The sequence below is a fragment of the Mirounga angustirostris genome, unplaced genomic scaffold, assembly GCF_029215605.1.
Source record: "Mirounga angustirostris isolate CCGP_5_RB_7025 unplaced genomic scaffold, mMirAng1.0.hap1 SCAF_5, whole genome shotgun sequence".
Taxonomy (NCBI): Eukaryota; Metazoa; Chordata; class Mammalia; order Carnivora; family Phocidae; genus Mirounga; species Mirounga angustirostris.
This window is the reverse complement of record NW_026991713.1, coordinates 84,170,345-84,189,917: the sequence shown is the minus strand read 5'-3', so window position 1 is coordinate 84,189,917 and position 19,573 is coordinate 84,170,345. Positions and strand designations below refer to the sequence as shown.

Below are 19,573 nucleotides of genomic sequence, written 5' to 3'. Positions count from 1 at the left end.
AGTGACATCTTACCAGTAAGCAGTTAAGCAATGGTTGCTGGATTTCCTTTCCCCGCTCGAGATATCTAATCTGCCGTTGCTGCCCGGCCTTTCGGAGTAGGCAGGCTACTTCTAACTGGTTCTTCAGAAACACTGTTCTGGCCCGCAGGCGAACTCGCTGTTGAAGAGAGGGAATACTAACACTAATACCATTTCCAGTAAGCTGCGCGCTGGTCTGCACCCTCTGACCAGGGGCCCCAAGAGGCAGTGGGAGTGGCCGTAGCGTGCGGAATCTCTTACAACTGACAAGAGGTAAAAGAGGCCATCAGCCGAACCCCTGCTACCACCGCTATCCTCCACGTGTGGCAAAATCACACCAAAAATTTTTTGGTGAATGCACTGGGTTTTATAGAACTTATTTCCGGGAAACCATTCTGGGCTCATATTTGTCATGAACGTTTCCATCACTAGAAGAGCTGTCCTTAAGTACTTGAACTACTTGGAGAAAGTGGAAAGGAACTGTGGTCGAAACTGCTAAATGCAAAGCTAGAGGACTACTATGAAAACAGAGAAGGTTGCTGTTGAGGAAGTCGTGAAGGTTTCAAGGAGGTAACATTTGAATTGGGTCTGGAAGGACATGAGAAACTCACTAGGAAGGGCAGAAGAAACCACCAGGCAGAGACACGCACATACACTGCAAAGACACCAGCATGAAATGACCTGTCATAGTCAGACAACAGCCAGCAGGTCCGTCGGGCTAACTCACAGGGTGTCGAGCTGGGTGCATCTACTGTCAACTCTAGGAAGCTGGGAACCATGTTCCCTGTATGGCTCCAGGTGAGGGCTGGCCCAAAAGAGGACCTTGTGCAAGATGGGGCAGGCAGAAGTGAACCACCTACCATGACTCTCTGAAGATCTTTCCAGACAGATGGGAAGAGGGACAGATGCGAGGTGCCCAGCCAGTTCTAGCTTATCCTAGTTTTTTTTGCACTTCTTCCCAACTGTAGGCCTTGCCCACCAACAGGCCCCACTACATGCTTGGCAGCAGACCCACAGCGCTGACAGCTATTCAGAGAGAGCTTACCAGAGACCTCTCACGAGCTTCCCCTTTGTGGCTCCCTCTGGCATCGGCCATGCCAGTTGGACTCCCCTACAAGCTCTAGTTGATCTCCCACACCAGTGCTCAGGAAACCAGCGACTTTTCTCTGATCCTCCATCCTTTACATCCCCATCCTCACACCATTGTACAGGGTTTGCTTCCTAACATAAATCCCTCATCACCTACCATTCACAGTAGAAACCCAAGAACTAGAACCCCATAGGTTCTGGTGACTATTGGGATATGGGCCCTGGGGGAGATGGGAGTGGAGAGCAGGGGGAGGAAAGGGGAGGGAAAGAATCCAAGATTCATCCATTCGTGTCAAGCATGTCTCCAGGTACTGAAGATTAAGTGGTGAACAAAAAAGGATGCTATGCTAATGGAAGTACAATTCAAGCAAAGAAACCAGACAAAACAGAGTAAACCAGTAAGTATGTTATTATCAGAGAGTGAGAAGGGCTCATAGTGGTAAGCCCAGTGTAGTAGGAATATAAGGAGGGAGGAAGGAAGAACAGGAAATCGGGTAGAGACAAAGGGGACAGACCACATATCGCATTATGGACCCCAGTTAAGAATATGGAATTTTTTCTAAGTACAAAGATCTGCCAAGTAGTTTAGGAAGGGAAGTACAGGGTTTGATTTATATGTAGAAAAGACCACTTTGGTTACTGTGTGGGGAATGAACTATAAAAGAGTAAGACTGGAATCACAGACTAGTGAGGGAGCCATTGTAGTAGGCCAGTGGAAAGGAACCCAAGTGGATCTAAGAGACAACAGTACTGACAAAGAGAAGTGGACAAACTTGAGATTCAGTTCAGAGGTAGAATTGACAGGACTTGGTGATGGACTGGATCTGCAGAGGTAGGATGAACCAAGCATGATGTGCCACTATTACATTATTTGTTCTCAGCTCCAACTCCACCCTTTTATAACCTGCTCTGCGGCGCTGGAGCGAGCAATCTGCACACTCCATATCTGCTTTGCCAGCTGGCCCTAGAAGGACAGAGTACGAGGCTGGGGGAGGAAGAAGGGTCTTGTTCCTTCCTTTTTGCTTCCTGTAGGTTTACTTGTGTTCTCAAGAACATCACACCAGAAGGTGTCTTCATCCCTACAGCAGCACTATGTCTTCATAGGAGCAGCTGAATACAGTTGGCTGTTTTTCCAAGCTTTGGAGAACCTGCTTCATCACAGGTCCCCCCCCCCCACACCTCTGCCTCCTCTAAGAGACACCAGCACCAGGGAGCTGTGCCTCCTTAGAGGTCAGAGTTTCAGCTCCACAAAGACCCTCCTCTCAAGCTTATTACTTCCAACCTTGTCTTCCTGTTTAGCAAAAAGACAAGCATGCACACTCTCACTACTCTTATTCAACATAGTACTCGAAGTCCTAGCCAGAGAAATTGGGCAAGAAAAATAAAAGGCATCCAAATTGAAACAGAATAAGTTGAACTGTTACTATTTGCAGATGACATGCAATTACATATAGAAAATTTGTAGAACACAAAATGAATACACAAAAATCAGTTGTGTTTTTTTTTTTTTTAAAGATTATTTATTTGACAGAGAGAGAGAGAGTACAAGCAGGGGGAGTGGCAGAAGAGGAAGGAGAAGCAGGCTCTCCACTGAGCAGGGAGCCTGACGTGGGGCTCAAATCCAGGACCCTGGGATCATGACCTGAGCCAAAGGCAGACGCCTAACCAACTGAGCCACCCAGGTGCCCCTGTTGTGTTTCTATATACTAATAACAGACTATTAGAAAGAGAAATTAAGAAATTAATTCCATTTATAATTGCATCAAGAAGAATAAAATGCCAAAGGATAAACGTAACCAAGGAAGTAAAAGACCTATACACTTGAAAACTGTAAGACACTGATACAAGAAATTGAAAATAACACAAATAAATGGAAAGATATTCTGTGTCTATGAACTAGAAGATTTAGCACTGTTAAAATATCCATATACCCAGAGCAAACAACAGATTCAATGCAATCCCTACCATGTCCAGTGGCATTTTTCACAGATGGAACCACAAAAGGACCCCAATAGCCAAGGCAATCCTAAGAAAGAAGAACAAAGCTGGAGGCATCAAACTTCCTGATTTCGAACCATATCACAAAGTTACAGTAATCAAAATGGCATGGTATTAGCATTAAAACACAAACATGGATCAACAAAACAGAATAAAGAACCCAAAAATAAACCCACACATATATGGTCAATTAATTTATGACAAAGGCATCAAGAATATACAATGGAGAAGCAACAGACTCCTCAATAAATGGTATTGGGAAAACTAGAGAGCCACATGCAAAAGAAATGAAACTGAAACCTTACACCATATACAACTCAACTCAAAATGGATTAGTCTTGAACATAACACTTGAAAACGTAACACTACCAGAAAAAAAATAGAGAATAAGCTCCAGACACTGACTTGGCAACGATTTACTGAATCTGACATCAAAAAAGCAAAGGAAACAAAAGCAAAAATGTGTAAGCAGGACTACATAAAACTATAAAACGCTTTTGTACAGCTCTCAGGGTTCATCCATGTTGTTGCAAGTAGCAGAATTTCCTTATCAACATAACGAAAAAGAAACCTATAGACTAGGAGAAAATATTTGCAACTATATGATAAAAGCTTAACATAAAAACTATACAAAGAACTCATTCGACTCAACAGCAGAAAAAAATCCAAAAATCTGATTGAAAAATAGGCAGAAGATCTGGATAGACATTTTTCTAGAGAAGACATAGAAATAGCCAATAGGTACCTGAAAAGGTCTTCAGCATCACTGATCATCAGTGAAATGCAAATCAAAACCACAATAAAATATCACTTCACACTTGTTAGGATGGCTATCATCAAAAATATAAGAAATAACAAAGTGTGGGAGAAAAGAGAGCCCTGGTGCACTGTTGGTAGCAATGTAAATTGGTATAGCCACTATGGAAGACAGTATCGGGGGCACCTGGGTGGCTCAGTCGGTGAAGCATCTGACTCATGATTTCGGCTCAGGTCATGATCTCAGAGTCAGGAGATCAAGCCCCACGATGGGCTCCGTGCTCAGCAGGGAGTCTGCTTCTCTCTGCCCCTCGCTCCACTACTGTAAGCGTGCACACTCTCTCTCTAAAATAAATAAATGTTTTAAAAAGGAAAAAAAAAGTGTGGAGGTTCCTCAAAAATTTAAAAATAAAATTACCATATGACCCAACAATTCCACTTCTGGATATTTATCCAAAGGAAACAAAACCACTATCTTGAAAAGATATCTACACCTCTATATTCACTGGAGCATTACGCATAATAGCCAACACATGGAAATAATCTAAGCGTGCACTGACACGTGAATAAAGAAAATACAGTATGTATATATACATAGACACACAATGCAATACTATTTGGCCTTAAAAAATAAGGAAATTCTGCTACTTGCAACAACATGGATGAACCCTGAGAGCATTATGCTAAGTGATGTAAGTAAAAGAAAGACAAACACTAATATGGCATCACTTATATGTGGAATCTTTAAAAAAAAACAACCTCAAAGATACAGAGAACACACTGGTGGTTGCCAGAGGTGAGGGATGGGGGTGGGCAAAATGGGTGAAGGGGGTCAAAAGGTACAAGCTTTTAGTTATACAACTATCTTATACAACTAAGACTAATACAAGGTTGTATGTCAATTATATCTCAATTAAACATTTTTAAAAAATGGGTAGGAAGGGAAGAATGAAGGGGGGGAAATTGGAGGGGGAGACGAACCACGAGAGACTATGGACTCTTGAGAAACAAACTGAGCGTTCTAGAGGGGAGGGGACTGGGGGGATGGGTCAGCCTGGTGATGGGTATTAAAGAGGGCACGTTCTGCACGGAGCACTGGGTGTTATACGCAAACAATGAATCATGGACCACTACATCAAAAAATAATGGTGTAATGTATGGTCATTAACATAACATAATAATAAAAAAAAATGGGTACACATTTCCAATAAACAATTAGGAACATAAATCTGCAGCTGAAGAGGAAACAACTGATGACAGGTGGCAGCTTATCTGCAGAGACAATGCAAGTAACACACAAGCAAGGGTTCTCATCCGAAGTGATCAGACCACTGAGGCTGGAAAAACAGGGCAAAGGTGAGAAACCTGGTGTTTTCAGTAGCTACAGATAACAACTCTTCGGAGTAGTCTGATTAACATGGTGGGGTCTCCAGTTTAAAGGACAATATATATACTGCCTAAGGCATTTAAATCAAAATTAAAAAAAATAACTGTGCCCCCAATAATTCTGAAGGTAGAGAACTGTGTGTCTTCAGGCCACGAGTCCACCATGTCTGGGGAAGTGTAAGAAAAGGTGAGAAGAGATCAGAACCACAGGGAACACTAACATTCAGGGTGGCAGCAAAGGAAGGACAACAAAGGCAGTGAGAATGCAGAGGAACCACGTCAAAGCCTCTGTCACAGTAACCACAGGAACCACGGGGGCAAGGGGCAAGGAGACAGGTGAACCAGGAAACGCGCCTCCTGCTCCGGAAGTTCATCGGGAAGAGCAATGCAGACGAGCCCCCTGGATTAAGCCAGTGAGGAGTGGGGGGCCACGGTCACCTGTGAGGCAGCAGTGACTCAGTGAATTCAGAAAGGAAGGAAGGTGAGAAACAGATGGTGAGTTTAGAGGATGAGGCGAAAGGAAGAGCAGAAATAGGACACCACCATAAAGGGGTGGGAAAGGTCGAAGGCTATTTCAGTTTCTTTGTTTTTAGAGAGTCTTAAGATTCAGGAGTGACACCTGGGGGCTCAGTTGAGTGTCTGACTCTTGATTTCGGCTCAGGTCATGATCTCAGGTTGTGAGATGGAGCTCAGTGATGCACTCTGGGCTCAGGGCAGAGTTGGCTTTTCCTTCTCCCTCTGCTCCTCCCCCTCCCACTCACTTGCTCACTCACTCTCTCCCTCTCTCAAGTTAAATAAATAAATAAAATCTTAAAAAAAAAAAAAAAAAAGATGGGGTGTCTGGGAGGCTCAGTCAGTTAAGCATCTGCCTTCGGCTCAGGTCATGATCCCAGGGTCCTGGGATCGAGCCCCCATTGGGCTCCCTGCTCAGCGGAGAGCCTGTTTCTCCCTCTGCCCCTCCCCCCACTTGTGTTTTCTCTCTCTCTCTCTCTCTCTCTCTCACTCTTTCTCTCTCAATAAATAAATCAATCTTTTTTAAAAAAAAATTTTAAATTTAAAAAAATTTAAAAAACAATGCAGGAGTGAAGACTTTGACAGAGTGAGAGCTTAAGAAGGCAGGAGAGGATGAAGTGGGAGGAGTCATGGTAACCCTTACAAGAAATGGTCTCTTTTACCTTAAGAAGAGAAAACAAGATTACTAATGTATGGAAAGAGAAAGAGGAGACCTCCAGACCTGCTGGCACCTATTTCCTGGGGACCAGGAGGCGTCCACTAAGTAGGAGGTAGGACCTAAAGGGAAGTTAAAGGCACGAAAAGCTTGCTGGGAGAAATGCTTACAGGAGACGCATCAGGAACAAGTAAAAGCACAGCGGGGTCTGACGACAGCGACCTGAGGTGGAAATGAATGCAGCTGTGCAATTTTTTCCCAGCAGTGTTTAGTACTGAAACAGCACGAATGGGGGAAGCAGAAGCCGGGAGCGGTCCAGCAGCTCAGTCTGGCACAGAGCCTGAGGCAGGTAAAATGCCAAGCAATCCATGAGAAACAGAAGTGGCAACAGCAGAGTGTGAAAGGAGGAGAGAGTGACCATCAGGTGGCATCTGGAGCTGTGGACAAATACACAGAGGGATTAAAGGGGACCTTAGGGGTCCATATGTGTGTGAAAGCAAGTTCAGAAAGAAATGAGGTTGAAATCATGAGCAGGATTTCTTAAATTTAAGGTTGTTTTGCACAGAGCAAGTCTGAGGTGATCTGCTTCCGGCTATGACTGCAGGATTAGGTTGGAGGAGTAAAGAACGGGGTTACTAAAACACCCCACAGCACTGTAACCCAGTGGTGATAGTTAGGTATAGACCTGGAAGTGGATGCCAGAGACCCTGACTGACGACTAAAGAAGACAGCTCCAAAGCAGATACGAATTCCCCAATGGATGCGAGGGAGAACCCGGTGCCAGTAAACCTTTATGGCTAAAGGTGGGAGAGAATCATGTTGCTGAGAAACATGCATTTCAAGGGATAAAGGCAATCAGACTAAGCGCTACCCTGAAGGGTAGTAAGGACATTGAAGACTCTGCCTCTTGGTTCTCCTTATATTAAGGCAAGAGAAAATGAGTAATAACTGGCTGAGGAAATAATTTTAATGAAAGCAAGGATTTCCATCATGTATGTGAGTAAGAAAATAGTCCCTAGTATCAAGGAGTGTTCTAGATACATCATACATACCGGGTCTGAAATCATGTCCCCAGTGGCTACAGCAATGAACTTCATCCACAGCAATCCGGGTAAATCTCCTGGCTTCATAGGCTTTCTCTAGTCTCGACATGAACATTTTGCTTTTTGCGATTTTCTCTGGGGTCACATAAATTAGCTTTAGCTTGGAGTTTTTATTTACCATTTCAGCATGAACCCATTTCACATGCTCCTATTGAAAGCAAAAAAGACACAATGATGGAACTAAGCTAGTAGACTGGGATACTAAGCAGTAAATGAAGATGCTCATTACTCAAACTCAAAGTTACTCAGGCAACAGCCTTGGACTGTTTTAGCAGATGTTGATGAGTTCATTAAAACAGCCTATGTCCCAGTACTAAACTTCAGGGCAGCTGTAAATAGCATTTTACATGTTTACTTGTATCCAAATGCTGATAAAAGAATGATCTCATTTGACAAAAAAACAGAACAAAAAATAAAAATGAAAACACTCTGGGGCACCTGTGGCTCAGTGGGTTGGGTGTCAGACTCTTGATTTCAGCTCGGGTCATGATCTCAGGGTCATGGGATCAAGCCCCGGGTCGGCTCTGCGCTCAGTGCCGAGTCTGCTTGTCCCTCTCCATCTGCCCCTCCCCCCCAACTCCTGCTCTATCAAATAAATAAATAAATAAAATCTTAAAAAAAAATCCCTGACTCTCCATGACTTCTGGCAGAGTAAGTGGAGAAGCAAGGTTAAGAAAAGTTGTATTCACAGCCTATGAACTGGTAGTGAAAGCAAACAGAAAACTGGACTTGACTTTGACCCACCCTTTCTCTCTTTTTTTCTCTCCAATTTTTCAAATAGCAGTGATGTGGCATGAACCTCTAGTTATCTGCAACTTCTAGCTGCTTTCTATTATTATTACTCTCTTTTTCAGGGTTAAGGACATACAGTAGTAGAAAGCAATGTTCTCCACATTCATTTTGTTCAATGAGACAGTAGTTCGGACATGAGAGTTTAAATAAAACAGAAATAGATGGGAAAAACTAAAGGAACCACGGCTACCTGGAGATATGGCTGACACCAGGCCTGGAAGGAAATATGCAAAATGAGCATGGAGTAACTTCTCATAAAAGCAAGCAAGGAGTCAAAAACTATGGGGTGAAGAAAAAAGATTCAGGAGCCAACCTGAAGAGGGGCTCACTGCCCAAAGACAGGACTATTTCAGCATAATAAAGAATAATATGGATTAAGATCTATCAAATATGTTAAATGTCCATAAGTTTATAATGATACTTAAAAAAAACAAATTGAACATCACAAAGAGATAATCAGAAAACCAAAATGTAGCGAACTACAAGACAAAGACCCTGATTTCTTCAACAAATAATTTAAATTTGCATGGGAAACAAACAAGAAATAAGGGGAACCTACAGAAAAATCAATAAAATACAACATACTCCATCAATCTATTCTGGAACATGATTTAAAAAAAAAAATTTGATGAGAATATTTTTACTTGATGATGTTAATGAATCAACACTAAATTTTTTAGGTGTGATGATGTCATTATAATTATATCTTTCTCATACATACTGAAGGAGTTACAATTGAAATGATATAATGTCTGGGAAAGAAAGGAAAGAAAGGAAGGAAGGAAGGAAGGAAGGAAGGAAGGAAGGGAGGGAGGGAGGAAGGAAGGGGGGAGGGAGGAAGGGGGGGAGGGAGGGAGAGAAAGAAAGAAAGAAACAAACAAACAAACCAAGGGGGAGGAGGGGGGGTAAACTCCAGGTATACAAATGAAAAAAAATTGGTCATATGCTGATAACTGTTAAAGGTGGCTAATGGGTACTTGGCAGTTGTATTATGATTCTACTTTTCTATCTTTTGAAAATTTCAGTAATATCCTTTGTAGAAAAGAATAGGTGAGAAATGCTTATTCAACAGATGAAGGTAAGAGTCCATTCCCAAAGAGACGAAATTCCACAGGGAAAGGGTACCTTGCTAGTAATGCACCATTTGTATTTAATTATATCCCATAATTAGAAATTCTTGCTTACTATTTTCTAACAGAAAATATAAAACAGGTCAGCTAATGTTTGCTGTAAAGTGCCAGGTAGTAAATATTAGGTTTTGTGGGCCATACAATATCACAACTACTCTGCCATTATTGTGTGAAACAGTGGTAGACAATGTGTAAATGAATAAGCATGGTTGTGTTCCAATAAAACTTTATGGACACTGAAATCTAAATTTCATATAATTTTCACACTTCACAAAGTACTCTCATTCTTTTCATTTTTTTAAACATTCAAAAATATAAAAATCAAGAGGTGCCTGGGTGGCTCAGTTGGTTGAGTGTCTGACTCTTAGTTTTAGCTCAGATCGTGATCTCAGGATTGTGGGATCGAGCCCCGTGTCAGGTTCCACGCTCAGTGGGGACTGTGCTCCCCATCTCCCTCTCCCTCTGCTCCTCTGCCTGCGCCCGCATGCACTTTCTCTCTCTGAAATAAATAAATCTTCAAAGTGTATATATACTTTTATAAATACCAAGCAGCAAAGACTAGAAAGGAACAGAGAACACCACCAGAACCACCAACTTTACAGGTAACACAATGGCACTAAATTCATATCTTTCAATAATCACTCTGAATGTAAATAGACTAAATGCTCCAATCAAAAGACACAGGGTATCAGAATGGATAAAACAACAAGACCCATCTATACACTGCCTACAAGAGACTCATTTTAGACCTAAAGACACCTGCCTATTGAAAGAGAGGGAATGGAGAAATGCCTAACATACTAATGGACGTCAAAAGAAAGCCAAATTAGCCACACTTATATCAGACAAACTAGATTTTAAACCAAAGACTGTAACAAGAGATGAAGAAGGGCACTAATATCATAATTAAGGAGTCTATCCATCAAGAATATCTAACAATTTTAAATATGCCCCCAACTTGGGAGCACCCAAATATATGAATCAATTAATAACAAACATAAAGAAATTCATTGACAATAATACAATAATAGTAGAGGACACTAACAGCAAAAGACAGATCATCTAAGCAGAAAATCAACAAGGAAACAATGGCTTTGAATGACAACACAGGACCAGAAGGACTTAACAGATATATTCAGAACACTTCATCCTAAAGCAGAATACGCATTCTTTTCAAGTGCACATGGAACATTCTCCAGAATAGACCACATACTGGGTCAAAATCAGCCCTCAACAAATACAAAAAGACTGAGATCATACCATGCAGATTTTCAGATCACAACACTCTGAAACTTGAAGTCAACAGCAAGAAAAAATTTGGAAAGACCACAAATACATGGAAGTTAAAGAACATCCTACTAGAGAATGAATTTTCAACCAGGAAATTTAAGACAAAATTAAAAAGTACATGGAAGCAAATGAAAATGAAAACATGACAAACAGAACAGTTCAACAAAACCAAGAGCCAGTTCTTTGAAAAAATTAATAAAATTGATAAACCCCTAGCCAGACTTATCAAAAAGAAAAGAGAAAAGACCCAAAATAAAATCACAAATGAAAGAGGAGAGATCACAACCAACACCACAGAAACACAATTATAAGAGAATTTATGAAAAATTATAGGCCAACAAACGGGGCAATCTGGAAGAAATGGACAAATTCCTAGAAACATACAAACTACAAAAGCTGAAACAGGAAGAAACAGAAAACTTGAACAGACCCATAACCAGCAAAGAAACTGAATCAGTAATCAAATATTTCCCAACAAACAAAAGTCTAAGGCCAAATGGCTTCCCAAGGGAATTCTACCAGACATTTAAAGAAAAGTTAGTACCTATTCTTCTCATATTATTCCAAAACCAGAAATGGAAGGAAAACTTCCAAACTCATTCTACAAGGCCGGTATGACCTTGATTCCAAAACCAAAGACTCCACTAAAAAGGGGAATTACAGACCAACATCCCTGAACAAGGATGCAAAAATTCTCAACAAGATCCTAGCAACTGAATCCAATGGTGCATTAAAAGAATTATTCACCATGATCAAGTAGGATTTATTCCTGCGTTGCAGGGGTGGTTCAATATTCGCAAATCAATCAACGTGATACACCACATTAATAGAAGAAAGCGTAAGAACCATATCATCTTCTCAATAGATGCAGAAAAAGCATGTGACAAAATATAGCATCCATTCTTGATAAAAAACCCTCAATAAAGTAGGGATAGATGGAATATACCTCACCATCATAAAGGCCATATAAGAAAGACCCACAACTAATATCCTCAGTGGGGAAAAGCTGGGAGCTTTCCCCTACAGTCAGGATCAATATAGGGATATCCACTCTCAGCATTACTATTTAGCAGAGTAAGAGAAGTCCCAGCCTCAGCAATCAGGCAAGAAAAAGAAATAAAAGGCATCCAAATCGGCAAGGAAGAAGTCAAACTTTTACTATGCGCAAACGACATGATACTCTATGTAGAAAACCCAAAAGACTCCACCAAAAAATTGCTAGAACTAATACAAGAATTCAGCAAAGTCACAGGATATAAAAGCAATGTAGAGAAATCCGTTCCATTTCCATACACCAATAATGAAACAACAGAAAAAGAAATCAAGGAATCAATCCCACTTACAATTGCACCAAAAACCATAAGATACCTAGGAATAAACCTAACCAAAGAGGTAAAGGATCTGTACTCTGAAAACTATGTAAGACTTATAAAAGAAACTGAAGAGGACACAAAGAAATGGAAAAACATTCCATGTTCACAGATTGGAAGAAAATTGTTAAAATGTCTATACTACCCTGCCCAAAGCAATCTACATATTTAATGCAATCCTTACCAAAATACCACCAGCATTTTTCCCAGAGCTAGAACAAACAATCTTAAAATTTGTATGGAACCACAAAAAACCCCAAAGAGCTAACCAACCCTGAAAAAGAAAACCAAAGCTGGAGGCATCATGATTACGGATTTCAAGTTATATTACAAAGCTGTAGTCATCAAGACAGAATGGTACTGGCACAAAAAAAGACACATAGATCAATGAAACAGAACAGAAAACCCAGATATGGACTCACAGATCTATGGTCAACTAATCTTCGACAAAGCAGGAAAGAATATCCAATGGAGAAAAGAGAGTCTCTTCAACAAATGGTGTTGGGAAAACTGGACAGCAACATGCAGAAGAATGAAACTGGACCACTTCCTTACACCATACACAAAAATAAATTCAGAAGGGATGAATGACCTAACTGTGAGTAGGAAACCATCAGAATCCTAGAGGAGAACATAGGCAGCAATGTCTTTGACATCAGCCATAGCAACTTCTTCCTAGACACACCACCACAGGCAAGGGAAACAAAAGGAAAAATGAACTATTGGGACTTCATCAGGATAAAAACCTTCTGCACAGCAAAGGAAACAACCAACAAAACTAAAAGGCAGCCTACGGAATGGGAGATGATATCTGCAAATGATATATCTGATAAAGGGTTAGTACCCAAATTTATAAAGAACTTACCAAGCTCAATACCCAAAAATCTGGTTAAGAAATGGGCAGTAGACATGAACAGACATTTTTTCAAAGAAGACATCCAGATGGCTAACAGACACATGGAAAGATGCTCAACATCACTCAACATCAGGGAAATACAAATCAAAACCACGATGAGATACCACTTCACACCTGTCAGAATGGCTAAAATTAATAACATAAAAAACAACAGGTGTTGGTGAGGATGTGGAGAAAGGGGAGTCCTCTTGCACTGTTGGTGGGAATGTAAACTGATGCAGCCACTCTGGAAAACAGCATGCAGTTTCTTCAAAAAGTTAAAAATAGAACTACCCTACAATCCAGCAATTGCGCTACTAGGTATTTACCCAAAGGATAATACAGATTCGAAGGGGTACATGCACCCTGATGTTTATAGCAGCATTATCAACAATAGCCAAACTATGGAAAGAGACCAAATGTCCATTGACTGATGAATGGATTAAGAAGATGTGGGATGTGAGTGTATGTATGTGTGTGTGTATACATATATTTATAATGGAATATTACTCAGCCATCAAAAAGAATGAAATCTTGCCATTTGCAAGGTTGTGGACAGAGCTAGAGTGTGCTACGCTAAGTGAAATAAGTCAATCAGAGAAAGACAAATACCATATGATTCCACTCATATGTGGAATCTAAGAAACAAAACAGGGGTGACTGGGTGGCTCAGTTGGTTTAGCATCCGACCCTTGGTTTCCACTCAGTTCATGGTCTCTGGGTTGTGGGATCGAGCTCCACATAGAGCTCTGTGCTCAGCAGGGAGTCTGTTTGGGCATTCTCTCTCTCCCTCCCTCTGCCCCTCCCCCTGCTTGCATTCACTCTCTAAAACAAATAAATAAATCTTTAAAAAAAAAAACAAACAAACAACAGATGAACATATGGGAGGGGGGGAAATAAACCATAAGAGACTCTTAACCATAAGAACAAACTGAGGGTTGACAAACTGAGGGTTGATGGAGGGAGGTGGGTGGGGGATGCGCTAGATGGGTGATGGCGATTAAGGAGAGCATTTGTTATGATGAAGACTGGGTGTTGTATATAAGTGATGAACCACTGAATTCTACTCCTGAAACCAATATTGCACTGTATGTTAACTAACTAGAATTTAAATAAAAATCTGAAAATTAAAAAAAAATACACACACACACCATTCTTAGCTCACACACCATATAAAAATAGGCAGTGGGCTAACACTGGCCCATCAACAGTAGTTTGCAACTCCACATATGGTTATCACTTTATAATTTTATAACCAACTCAGTTGTAACCAAGGCTCCTACTTCAGTGAAGAGTTTTAAATTAAAAAAAAAAAAAGAGCTGCAGAAGCATACCTTAGAACTAGAAGCATTTAACATGGTAGCTGAAATTCCTAGTTGTTTTAAAACCATTAACTGGTCTTCCATAAGAGAGATCAATGGGCAAATCACAAGGGTAAAACCTAAAAGAGAAAAAGTGTCTACTTTAAATTTTACACTACCTCTAGAATAAGTTTCATCCACTCACCTGAGGGCATCACAACATCAATATACTACCTATTTTTCATTCTAATTAATAGAAGAGATAGATATAAATGACCATTAGCCAAATAAGCAAATATAAGATTAGACAGAAATCTCTTCCCTCATTCAATACTATAAAAATAAAAATAGATACCATTCTGAATTTTTACTTATTTTAACAATCAGTATTGGTCATATTAGCAAAATATTATAAATCTAGTCAAATACTGTCCAGTTATATGAGGAAAAAGTTATTTCAAAGCTTTCCAAAGAAAACACAGCAACCTGTATAATTACAAATAATAGTGACATGAGTATTTTTCTACTTACTGTACCAGGTTAATACATGCCAAGTAGAAATCAGTGAACAGTTTACTGACTGAATGAAATGCTGATAGTATATCCCCTTTCTCTTATTACTGAAATTGTGCACAGCTGTAAGTTATTCTACATTATTAGAATCACTAACTTATGTCCTGTAGTTTGTTCCTTAAAATAACCTCAGACAGAGAGCAGACCAATTAAAAAATATACTCAGATTCAGACTTTAGCAGGGATTTGCCATCTCAAATAGTGTCTCTGCTGTGTTTTCACATTCTCCTTCATCAGTGGTATGTTCTCATTATATTTAAACATGGGCAAGTCTCCCTTATCTTTAAAACACCCTGGACAGCTAATTTAGGGCCCCCTCTCTTTTTCCTGCATAACAATTCTTTCCAAAGAATGTCCCATTCACTAGTTCTACTTCCTCAACTCCTCTTCTCTCTCTCTCCATTCCCACAGTTCTTTCTCCAAATGTACCGTATTTCAGTGAACAACTTCACCATTTGTCCCAGCCTAGAATTTGGACATCATTCTAGACTATCCCTTCTCTTACCACCCCCGCCACCCTGCTGATCCAATGAAAACAAGTCCTACTGAATCTACCTCCTAATTATTTCTAGAATTCTTCTATCTTCTAAAGCACAATTCTGACTAGTCTCTTATCTATACAAAACCCTTCACTGGTTTCCCACTAATCTAAGGAAGTTTTTATAATCAAGATTCTTTCCACAAGTCTTGCCCCTCACTGCCTGCCACACTGAAATTCTTCCACATTACTGAATACTCCCAACTATGCACATTCTTACTTTTGAGCTCAGAAACAGTGCTCCCCTGCATGAACACTTTTCCTTACTCCCCTGTCCTATCTTTGCCTACTTATTCTTCAGCTTTTAGCTTAAATGTCATGTTGGCAGGACAGCTTTCTCTAACAGCCCCTAGGCCAGATCTTTGCACTAACTTAATTCCCTATTAAAATCTTTATCACAAAACCTTCATTGCAATTGCTTACAATTACCTATATTCTCTAAATGGGGGTCAATAAACTAAGGACTAGCTGCTTGTTTGGGTAATTCAAATTTTAATGGAACACAGGTACATCCATTAGTTTACGTGTTGTCTATGGCTGCTTTCATGCTACAGTGGCAGAGTTCAGAAGCTGCCACAGAGACCATATGGACCACAACTATCCCATTTACTGACTGCCTCCCTAAGGGAAAGTCTGCTGACCCCTGCTCTATACCCTTGCTAGTTCCCAAACAGCAGCACGGGTATCACCTGGGAGCCTGTTAGACATGCAAGATTTTGGGTCCCACACAAACTCAGAATCTGCATGTTAATCACATCACCAGTGATTCTTACACATGTTACAGTTTGAGAAAGCCCTACTTTACACCGTGAGCTCTGTGAAAACTAGAACTTTGCCCGTTTTTCTCACTACTGTTATCTCCCGTGCTTAACACCATAGCTGACACTCAATAAAGATCTGGGAGTAGAATCCAGGCCCATGGATTCCTTTTCTGGTACTTTTTCTCCTACAACATGTTTTTTTATTATGTTTTAAGAACGAGATAAAAGAACTAATTCCACTCAAAGTCTTTAACATACCCTCTTTAAATGAACCCTTTAAAATGTCTATTAACATAAAGATAAAATAAAACTGCACTTGATTTTTACATAGGTATAATTAGAAATGATTTTTTTAAGGAATTAAAAGAGAAATGGCATTTCTTCAACTTAAATGAATCTTTATTAATACATACCATCTGAACATAATGCTGGTAACTGGTAGCATAAGCTCTTTCCACCTCCCGTAGGCATAACAAGAAATACCTCCTTTCCAGACATTGTTACATTAATAGTTTCAAGTTGAAGCAGTCTGAACCTCTGCAGTTTAAAGACATTTTGCAGAACATCTTTAACTTTACCAGACCAGGGAAAATCTAGACAGAGAAAAATAAGTTTAATACATTAGAACTATTTAGGATTATAAATGAGATACAAACATGAATGGCTGCTTTTAGACTAGAGAAAAACAAGTAAGAATTTATATGACTTTAAATACTATTAACAATTTAACTTTTATACTAACAATTTTGGGATTAGTTTAGCTCATGAAGCTAAGCAAAACACATTTAATTTTATATGATAAGAAACAGTACATCAGGGGCGCCTGGGTGGCTCAGTCGTTAAGCGTCTGCCTTCGGCTCAGGTCATGATCCCAGGGTCCTGGGATCAAGCCCCAAATCAGGCTCTCTGCTCGGCAGGAAGCCTGCTTCTCCCTCTCCCACTCCCCCTCCCACTCCACCTGCTTGTGTTCCCTCTCTCACTGTGTCTCTCTCTGTCAAAAAAAATAAATAAAAAAAGAAACAGTACATCAGAAAAAATGAAAACACTTGCCAGTTGAAAATTAACCTACACATAAGAGGAAGGTACTTGACAGGTATTCAAAAAACAGTCTGAATGTTGATCAGGGAATTCAGAGGATCAAATAATCTCAAATATCATCAAGTTAACAATTACGTGGAATTTTTTTATATAAATATCTTGTTTAGAAGTGAATCCCTGGAAAGCAAGGCCCATAAAAGCATTGCAATTTGAGAGTCATAGAATTCCATTATAATGTGATAGCCGATGATAAACATGATGCTTGGCAAGATCTTGAATCAAGAAAGGTGGGCAGGAAAATGAATTAGACTTTGGCAAGAAGTTTGAATCTACCTTTTTTTCTTAGTGGTTTAATTTTTTTCTAGTTAAAATTTAGAAAATTTAGTTAAAAATCTTTTTCCAAGCATTGATTGATGCTGCTAGAACCAGATTTGGAAAAAAATAATGAGTCTGAATAATAAAGCTTCATTCAAAAAGAACATGGGTAAGAATGGTTTGCATACTGGTTTCCCATGCCGCTTAAAGAGTGGCCAGTTTCCCTCTAAGCCAGTGGAAAGCACTGGTCCAGGAACAATGATTTAACTCCTACATGAAGAAACAAGCAGAAACAAAACTAGCAAAGAAAAACAGAGTAAACCTTCTTTATTCCAAGCAGCAGGTGAAGAATCCCATTCACTGCTTTCCCCAGCACCAGAAGCCTCTAAATTCTGCTTTATTTGGTTTGTTAGGATGTTCTTTTTCTGAATAAGCTCTTGTTGCCTTTCCAGAAGTTCCTGAATTTGAATGTCTACTGCATGTAGTTCATTGGTTACAGAATCCAATTCTTCAGTTAGACCTACAAGGAAGGAAAAAAAAGATACAATGACTCAATAGTTTTAGGTTTCCCTACTGATTTTTGGATATTGCTCACCATTGAAATTACAGACAAACTTATAGTAGTAGAGCAGGGTGGTTAAGGGCATATGTGTTGAAGTCACACGACCTGAGTTAAATCTTAGGTCCTCTTCTTAGCTCAGGCTAAGTACTTAAGCAAGCCTCAATTTCCCCATCTGGAAAATTTCCCCATCTGGGTAATATCTAGCTTTCATAGTATTGTTTTAAAGAATTAAGTGAGATAACATATGGAAAGTTCTTAACATAGTACCTGGCACACAGTTACGCATTTAATAAATGATCATTATTACTTTTATTGTATTGTGGGACAGTGGTCCAACAATCTCCTAAGTCATTTAAGTAAAGTGACCAGACTTTGAAACAAAAGGAAGGCATTTTAAAGTAATCCCCTAACTACTTAGATATTATTTCACAAAAACACTCATATTTGGGTTCATATAGTTGGCATGATAAGGAGTTGATGATTATAAACCAGCTGATGTAACAACTAAAAGAGAAATCAAGTGTGCTACTGGAAATGACATTATAATTCCATCATAAATAATTTATAAAGCAGCCTTAAGTATGATTCTAAGCAATCTGAGTATTAAAGTCAAAGTGAGATTACTTTCGACACCACAACAATAGAAACTAAAAATTTTTTAAAGATGTCCTTGGTGCTTTCTAAAACATCAGCCTGCATTAATCCAGCTTGAAGGCCTGAAATTTTCATAAGATGAAACCTCATGGTTATGACTTAAAATAGGATGTTATGGTGGCTGTGTATTGTACCAACTACCAGCATTCACTTCCTTCCAGGATTCTGGGTTAGGACTGGCCACAAGTGAACTCCACTTCAGACTTGGAAGGCAGAAATGAAACAGCAGCAGCTTTACGTTCAGATGGCTGGTGTAATGTCAGGTGCTGTTGGGGCTCATTCACCTTCTTGGCATCGGGCAGAAGCCAGTTCCTCCAGCTCCTGCTGAATCTCTTTGGGGCAGCAGCTTGGCCCACAGCTTCCTCAGCTTTCCTGAATTGTTGGCCACATTCTGTAATTTTCTATGGCAAGCGCACCAGCCCTTCTGCAGGGCACCAGCATCCTGACAGTCAGAGCCTTGGAGGCAATGACACGCCGACATGAGTGCAAGCAAGAGACAGACAGGTTCCACTTTGTCCTCATTGGTTTCAGCTCTTCTTTACCCTCCCACACTCACACTCCATCTTCCTGTCCCTACTGCTGGCACTGCTGACTTCAGGACCAGTAATGGACTGATTAACCACGTCCTGTGATCACGTAGGAGCTAATTCCTATAATAAATCCCTTATATCACTCATAATGATTCAGCTTCTCTGAACCCTAACCAACACCAAATGTTGTTCCAGAGGAAAAGAAAGTTAAAAGCAGGTTCTCTAAATTGCTTCTATGCCACCTAGAATAGTCTCTGATTTAAAGATTTAAAGGCATTAATGACCCTTGCCTGCAGTGGTAAAAGG

General features: G+C 40.0%; 1 protein-coding gene across 3 annotated transcripts in view; it reads right to left on the bottom strand.

The window, feature by feature from the left end:
- Positions 1 to 19,573, bottom strand: part of RECQL (RecQ like helicase) — a 53,452-nt gene that overhangs the window by 13,878 nt on the left and 20,001 nt on the right. For all 3 annotated transcript variants that reach the window (XM_064591505.1, XM_045873779.3, XM_054507158.2), the window contains 4 exons: positions 17,844 to 18,041; positions 16,582 to 16,761; positions 14,330 to 14,436; positions 7,468 to 7,666 (listed from right to left, as the gene is read on the bottom strand). In XM_064591505.1, coding sequence (XP_064447575.1) covers positions 7,468 to 7,666; positions 14,330 to 14,436; positions 16,582 to 16,761; positions 17,844 to 18,041 — 684 coding nt within the window. The remainder of the gene's footprint in view (positions 1 to 7,467; positions 7,667 to 14,329; positions 14,437 to 16,581; positions 16,762 to 17,843; positions 18,042 to 19,573) is intronic.